An 8,341-nucleotide genomic window follows, 5' to 3' on the forward strand; every position below is an offset into this window, starting at 1 on the left:
GGTTCAGGAGCTAGATACAAGAGAGCACAAGAAAAGGCTGGATGGTTATACAGTGCCTGGCGTGTCTGAGGAACAGAAATATGTCCAGGGTTGCTGCTGCAGCAGAGCAGGGAAGGGAGGTAGAAGGAGATGAGGCTAGAAGACAGCAGAGTGATAGACAGCCAAGGAGAGGATTCTAGGCAGGGAAGGGACATGGTCCAATTTAGCTTTTATGAGGATAACTCAAGCTGCTGAATGAAGCAGTAACAGCAGGGCACCAGACCAGGGTGAATTTGGGACACCTGTGAGAGCATCACTGAGGGTGTTTACAAGACAGAAGAGGTAAAAAGTAGTTGAACTTTGGATAGATAGAGCAGATATCTGGGAGGCAGAGAGGACAGAGGGTGTGGTAAAGTGTTGAGGGGAAGGAGGAAGATGTGGTGATAGCTGATGACCTTTCTCCTGAGGGGAGTAGGGGAGTTCAGACCCTATGGGAACCAGGTGGGCAGGGCCACCCAGCTGACTCAATAGCAGAAATTGGGACAGCCTACACTGCCCACCTACCTCCTCAGTCTTCACTGGGGAAACACCACTCTCATTATCCAAATGCCAGCTCCCCCCACCCCCCCACCCCAGCCCCCCACCAGTGAGGCCTAGATCTTGGCCTTCTGCCAGGCCTGCGGACAAACTCTTCCATTCTCATGTCCTTTCCTTTGCCTTGCTCTGGAGTCAGTCAATAGGGTGGGGAGTGGCTGTGTCCTGCCCTATTTCCCTATCAGACTGCGATCCCCTGTGGGTATGAACAGTACAAAACTACCCTTATCTAGGGCACCCAGTATTGAGTTTAGAGTCCAGCACCTCAATATTGTACGCCTGCAAATTCCCACCTCTGAGTCAAAATACACTTCAAATAGACCCTCACTAGGGAGGACTTCTTGGACCCCCATGGTTCGTGATCTAACACATCCATAACTAATACACATCAATAGCTAATTCAAATTTAGCACTTACTGTGTTCCAGACTCCATTCCAAGGACCTGAGGCACAATAATCCTAGGACTAGGTTATCATAATCTCCATTTTACAAATTTGAAACTGAGGTTCAAGAACAAACTACAAGTAAGTGGTGGAGCAAAGATATGAACTCAGGTGACTTCAATATGCAGCCTCTGCTGCCGGTATCTTTACATCATTCCGTGTGAGATTTATCATTGCCATGTTCCAGATAAGAAATTTGAGCCATAGAAGGGAGCAATGCACCTAAGATTACACAGTAAGTGATTCAGTGCTTGAGCCCACCCTCGGGCTCCCACAACCTGGGACCCTCCCTCTATCCCACAACAGACCATAGTAAATGACAATGTCTCGATAGGAGTCAGCCTAGGTCGCGAAGGCCAGGACCCATTGAGCACAATGTTGATATTTTTACCACCCCGTCTCCCACAATCCGGATCCGTCCCACTGACGTTAGCACCGGCAGTCGAATGTTGATTTTTAAAACACGTAATGACTAGCAGAAAATTATGACGAATTTATCGGGAAAAAGACCCAAACTAGACATTCTAAAAAACCCCCAGCTTTCCCCCGGGTTCACTTTCCTCTACCACCTCCGCCCCGCCCCCACACAAATGTGCCCACCCATCCTCCCGGAAGTGGGCGATCTAGAGAGCAAGTGCTGTAAACACAAAGCACGCCGGGAATTGTAGTTCTGCCATCAGACGGAAGCCGGGACGGATGAGCGGCAGAATGTGGCACAGAATATTGGCGGGCGCGACCGTGTTGGCGGCAGGCCGGTGCCCCGTGTTGGGGCCTCGCCTCGCCGCCCGCTTCCCCACACAGCGGACGCCCGAGACTGGCCTGGCCTTGCAGCGGAGCTTGCAGACGACGGTGGCCCGGGCTATCCCGCTCATTCCCATCGTGGTGGAGCAGACGGTATAGCGGTCGGTCGAGAACATGTCCTGGAGGCTCGGGCTGGGGGCACGGCTGGCGCTGGGCCTCATTTCCGTCTTTGTTCTACAGGGTCGCGGTGAGCGAGCCTATGACATCTACTCGCGGCTGCTGCGGGAGCGCATTGTGTGTGTCATGGGTCCGGTGAGCACCCCGCACGCTGATCCTCCCCTGCGTCTTCCGGGACCCTGTTCGCCCCTTCTTCTCTACCCCCTTGGCCCTCTGGTCCCTCCTACTTGACTTTCGCCCCTGGACTCAGCTCTGGACTCAACCTGACACCCTCTTCCTTGCATATAAGGCTTCGAACTCCCTCCTGGTCTTAAGTACCTCTCTCCATTCCCTCCTGATCCCTTCATCAAATCCTCTTCTCCCTGACTCCTGATTACCTCCCACAGCTGTGATCCCGTCCCTATTTCTGGACTCCAATCCCCCAACCCTCCTGATCTCTTCCCTTCCTGTGCCCCAAACCCCCTGGGTCCTAACCCCCCCCCCCCCACACACACATCCTCGCATGAATTCTTAATTCTGTCCCGCTCGTCTTGGGCTCTGACCCTGATCCTGGTTCTCTGACTCATCTCATCCCCATCCACACCAAAACCCCTTTTCCTTAGCCCTCTCCCCACCATTCCCATCTGGAGACACCCCTGTACTCCCTTATTGCAGATTGATGACAGTGTGGCCAGCCTGGTTATCGCACAGCTGCTGTTCCTGCAGTCCGAGAGCAACAAGAAGCCCATCCACATGTACATCAACAGCCCTGGTGAGCTGGGGCCTCCCTGAGTGCAAGGGGGCCCTCCTTGTATGTACTGGGTGACTCAGACTCAGGGTACCCAGACTCTCACTTTCTACCCCATCAAGGATGTTCTCTCTCTGGAGAAAGAATTCAAAGTTTCCTTCTGAATCCCCAAAGTGTGAAACTTCCAAAAGCTATCTGTTCCTTGCTTTTAAGTCTAGGTTCACAGACCTTCAGCTGAACTTTCCTCTTTGATCACAGACATAACTTTTTTTTTTCAATTACAGTTGACATTCAATATTATTTTATATTTGTTTCAGGTGTACAGCATAGTGGATAAAAAGTATTGTAATTTACAAAGTGATCCCCCTGATCATTCTAATACCCACCTGGCACCATACATAATTATTACAATTTTAGTAACTATACTCCCTATGCTGTCTTTCCATCCTTTTGACTATTTTGTGAGTGCCAATTTGTACATCTTAATCCCTTCGCCTTTTTCATCCAGTCCCTGAACCTCCTCCACTCTGGCAACTCTCAGTCTGTTCTCTGTATCTATGAGCCTTTTTCTGTTTTGCTTATTTGTTTATTTTTTTCTTTAGATTCCACTATATGTGAAATCATATGGTATTTCTTTATCACACACATTTTACCAACCTGACATTTAAAATGTCAACATTTAAAAATTGATAGATTCCACTATCACCGCCCTCTCCCTCCAAAAAAAGAATAGCCAGTCTTGACTTGAGTGCTTAGTGTGCTAAGTGCTTTTCTAAGCACTTTACGTGCTTTTAAATTATTTGGTCCTCATGGCAACCTTACATGGTAGGTACTATTTAGTTACAATCTGTGAAGAGACACTGTGGCTCTGACAGGCTAGATAACTTGCCTAGGCCACATTGATGGTAGATTGCCAGCCAGGGGGTCAAACCCAGGTAGGCTGCCTCCAGAACTTCATTCACCCTCAGCCACCACTTGTCCCAATTTCTAGTATCTCTTGAAAAATTGGCAGATCTGGTCGCCCTGGGCCCACTTGCACATGACAACAGTTAGCTCACTCTGGTGCAAGCACTCTCATTTTTTTTGGTTGTTTTTTACAGAGACAGTGAGAGAGTCAGAAAGAGAGACAGATAGGGACAGACAGACAGGAATGGAGAGAGATGAAAAGTGTCAGTTCTTTGTTGTGGCTCCTAAGTTGTTCATTGATTGCTTTCTCATGTGCCTTGACCCGGGGGGCTACAGCAGAGCAAGTGACCCCTTGCTTAAGCCAGTGGCCTTGGGCTCAAGCCAGTGACCTTGGGCTTTAGCTAGCAACCTTGGACTTTAAGCCAGTGACCTTTGGGCTCAAGCTAGTGACCATGGGGTCATGTCTGTGATCCCATGCTCAAAGCAGGACCCCGCGCTCAAGCTGTTGAGACCGTGCTCAAGCTGGATGAGCCCGCGCTCAAGCCAGTGACCTCAGGGTTTCGAACCTGAGTTCTCCGTGTCCCAGTCCGACGCTCTATCCACTGTGCCACCCCCTGGTCAGGCCAGGCACTCTCATTTTGCTCCCATCTGGCCTGTGTCACCTGTTTCTATCACTTCCGTCCCTCCACCCCAAGCCATAGACCCTCCTTTAACAGGCTGTGTCCACACCAGCCCTCCCTAGGACCAGAGGCTGCAATAGGGAAAGGATGGCAGGAGGAGCTGGCACAGACCCTAACTCATGCCCCCACCCGTAGGCGGCTTGGTGACCTCGGGCCTGGCCATCTACGACACGATGCAGTACATCCTGAACCCCATCTGCACGTGGTGTGTGGGTCAGGCTGCCAGCATGGGCTCCCTGCTTCTCGCTGCGGGCACCCCAGGCATGCGCCACTCGCTCCCCAACTCACGCATCATGATCCACCAGCCCTCTGGGGGCGCCCGGGTGAGTGCCAGGCCCTGTGAACTTCCGGGATGGGGGACAAGGGTCTAGAGTCCAGGGGTCCCCAAACTTTTTACACAGGGGGCCAATTCACTGTCCCTCAGACCGTTGGGAGGGCCGCCACATACAGTGCTCCTCTCACTGACCACCAATGAAAGAGGTGCCCCTTCTGGAAGTGCGGCGGGGGCTGGATAAATGGCCTTAGGGGGCCGCATGTGGCCCGCGGGCCGTAGTTTGGGGACGCCTGCTCTAGACAGAAGAACTGACTAGGTGAAACTCATGCAGGAGTGTTTTAAAAGTGTAGGGTTTATTATTCAGATATAGTGAGGTCAACTGAAGAAGACTGCTATTGAAAAGACAGTTTGTTACAGTTTCCAAGAGGAGAAGACATGCCAGGCTACAGCACGGCCCACCGGGAAATACCAGTGTTGGTCAGGAGGCAAAGGGAGCAAGCAGCAGGAAGAAAACTTGGCAAAAGCCTTTATTGTAGTTTCTGTGGGAAAAACTGGGGGCAAGGCAAGATAAACAGGCTTATGATTGGTAGTTTGAATAACTACAACAAGCTCTGAGGTGGAATAGTTCTCCCTAGTTGTCTGGCAGCTGGCCCTGGGGTGATCAGGGCAGGGGGATGGTGGGTTAGGATCCCCAAAGGAGGTGGTGGGGCTGTGGACTCTGGATTGTCTCGTTCATGAAAGGTATGCTTTTAGGTGAGATGTTTACTATTTGTAAGAATTAGCTAGCCCTGGGAGAGACCATTTCTCTGGGTCAGTAAGGTCCAGATACAGAAAATAAGAAAATATGTTTATCCAGGAAGCCTCATCTTCCTTATGGTGATGAGGATGAAGCAGGATGTGGAAGGGACTTGCAGAGCCCTGTCCCACCTGCCTGAACACTGAAGTCCAAAGGGGGCTCCTAAGTCCCCATCTCCAGCCTCCCCATGAGTAGCTGACACTGGTTCCAACCTTCTCCTTCTTGGGACATCCCCAGGGCCAAGCCACAGACATAGCCATTCAGGCAGAGGAGATCATGAAACTCAAGAAGCAGCTCTACACCATCTATGCCAAGCACACCAAACAGAGCTTGCAGGTGATTGGTGAGTGCCCTGTCCCCAGGCAGACCTCCCAGCTGCTCTCCTTTATTTGAATCAGCATAGATATAAAGGTCAGTTTTTGCACTGAGCCAGGGCCTCTCAACTTCGCCATTGTTGATGCTCTGGGTCAATCATTCTCTGTGGTGGGGGTCGTCTTATGTACTGTAGGGTACTGAGCATCATCCTGGCTGCTACCCACTTGATGCCAGGAACACACTCCAATTATGATAACCCAAACTGTTTGCAGACATTGCCCAGTGTCCCATGGCGGATAAAATCACCCCTAGTTGAAAATCCCTGTTCTGAGGACTTAAAAACAAAACAAAACACAGACCTGTGGTGGTGCAGTGGATAAAGTGTTGACTTGGAAATGCTGAGGTCGCTGGTGCAAAACCCCGGGTTTGCCTGGTCAAGGCACATATGGGAGTTGATGCTTTTTGCTCTTTTCCCCTTCTCTGTCTCTTGCCCCCCTCCTCTAAAAATGAATAAAGGCTTTAAAAAAAAAACAAAAAAACAATTTACAGAATCCTCAAAACTTAATTGAAATAGGTCAAAAAGTTTCAGCAGGGTCTTCAACAAAGAATATTCCAAGTGGCCAAGAAACATAAGAAAAGATGCTCTCCGTCTCTAGTGATGCTGTTTAATCATGACACCAGGAGTTAATAAGGGAAAAGAAATGAAGGCCACAGCAAGGTACCATTTCAATCCACTGGAATGGCAAAAATATAAAATACTAATAACAGCAAATGCTGACAAGGGTGTGGAGCAACTGGAACTCTTATCCACTGCAGGTTGGAGTGAAAAGCGTATAACCAGTGAGGCTCTGACTTGCAGCTTCCTAACTCCAGCTGTTGGGTACTACTGGCTAAGGCCAACCATGTGAAAAGATGCGGACGGGAATGCTGACGGCAGTCCTATTTGTACAGGCCCCAAATGGAACTACCCAGATGGCCACAGCAGTAGAATGCTTGTTACAGTGGTGGAATACTACACAGCAGCGAGAGACACAGCAGCCGGCGTGAATCTCAGAAACCTAATGCTGAATGTAAAAAAGAGTCAACACTGTGATTCTACATATTTAGTGAACAAAAACAGGCATAACTGTTAGGCCACTGTGAGGATTGTGTTTATTCTTGGGCAGGAGAACTTGGTGACAGGAAGTAGGGCCTGAGCAAGGTTTCAGGGGATCCAGCAATGTCCCATTTCTTTCTTTTTTCTTTTTTTTTTTTTCAGTCAGAGAAGGGGAGGCAGAAACAGGCTCCCACATGCTCTCCTACGGGGATCCACTAGGGGGCGATGCTCTGCTGCAACTGGAGCCATTTTTTTAGCGCCTGAGGTGAAGGCCATGGAGTCACTCAGCATCCACGGCCAGCTCGCTGTAATCAAACTATGGCTGTAGGAGGGGAGGAGAGAGAGAGAAGCAAGAGGGGGAGGGGTGGAGAAGCAGATGTGCACTTCTCCTGTGTGCCCTGACTGGGAATTAAACCCAGGATATCCACATGCCGGGCCGACGCCCTACCACTGAGCCAACTGCCAGGGCAATGTTTCATTTCTTCATCAGGGTTCTGGCCATTTAGGTATATTCAGTCTGAAATTCATCACATTATCTACTTATGATTCATGTCCTTTCTTGTATTATTATACATTAATAACAAGTAAAAACATTAAAATTGAAATAGGTATTTTAGCAATGGGGAAACAAGTACAAAGCAGGAAGGCCAAGGTCACAAAGGGAAAATGTAGCAAAAGGGGACCCACACCTTGCCCCAGGTATCTGCTTTAAATCACCCATGTCCTGCCTACCCCTTCCCCCTGTAGAGTCGGCCATGGAGAGAGACCGCTACATGAGCCCCATAGAGGCCCAGGAGTTTGGCATCTTAGACAAGGTTCTGGTGCACCCACCTCAGGACGGTGAGGACGAGCCTGAGCTAGTGCAGAAGGAGCCTGTGGCGGCAGCAACGACAGCAGAACCTGCCCCCGTGAGCACCTAAGTGGACCTCACCCTGTGAAGGAAAGTTGAGGGGCCAGAAGCTATGGCTGCTGCCCTGCCAGCCCCTCACTGCTGAGCCTGGAGAGCTCCTTGAGAACCTTTGGACTTGGAGGTGTCTGTAATGGCGGGTAGCCTCACTCAGATACTGTGATTTTAAATTAAATCTTTGTAGTCTTTGCTCCCCTTCTGTGGCTCCTTCCTTCCCTGCTCTACCCCTGTGCATGCATATCACTTCACAAGGCCCCTTCTGCTTTGACCCTGACCCTGAGGCTCTGACCTTCAGCTGAACTTCAGCAGCCTCAACTGAGCCTCAACTTCCATTTCAGCCACTGTTCTAGAGACCCCTGCACATCGTGAAGGAAACAAAAATCTTATTCTGTGGGGATAGACAGTTTAAAATTAGGAAAAGCAGTATGTAGAATGTGTGTGTGAAAGATAGTTTTCTTTTAATTAATTTAAAAAAATTTTTTTGATTGATTTTAGAGGAAGGGAAAAAAAGAAATGTCGGTTTGTTATTCTATTTATACATTCATTGGTTGATTTTTTTATTTTTCTGAAGTGAGAAGCAGGGAGGCAGACAGACACTCCTGCATGCACCCGACTGGGATCCACCTGGCATGCCCACTAGAGGGCGATGCTTTGCCCATCTAGGGTGTTGCTCTATTGCAACCGGAGCCATTCTAGTGCCTGAGG

At 49.7% G+C, this 8,341-nt stretch overlaps 1 protein-coding gene across 1 annotated transcript; it reads left to right on the forward strand.

Annotated features, from left to right (window-relative positions):
* The first annotated feature begins 1,676 nt into the window (after window positions 1–1,676).
* Window positions 1,677–7,831, forward strand: CLPP (caseinolytic mitochondrial matrix peptidase proteolytic subunit). The gene is made up of 6 exons (XM_066345050.1): window positions 1,677–1,911; window positions 1,999–2,070; window positions 2,590–2,686; window positions 4,384–4,571; window positions 5,556–5,661; window positions 7,477–7,831. The coding sequence occupies exons 1-6, from the start codon at window positions 1,714–1,716 to the stop codon at window positions 7,647–7,649; spliced, it is 834 nt and encodes a 277-aa protein (XP_066201147.1). The 5' UTR covers window positions 1,677–1,713; the 3' UTR covers window positions 7,650–7,831.
* Window positions 7,832–8,341: the final 510 nt, after the last annotated feature.

The sequence above is a fragment of the Saccopteryx leptura genome, chromosome 1 (genome assembly GCF_036850995.1).
Source record: "Saccopteryx leptura isolate mSacLep1 chromosome 1, mSacLep1_pri_phased_curated, whole genome shotgun sequence".
NCBI lineage: Eukaryota > Metazoa > Chordata > Mammalia > Chiroptera > Emballonuridae > Saccopteryx > Saccopteryx leptura.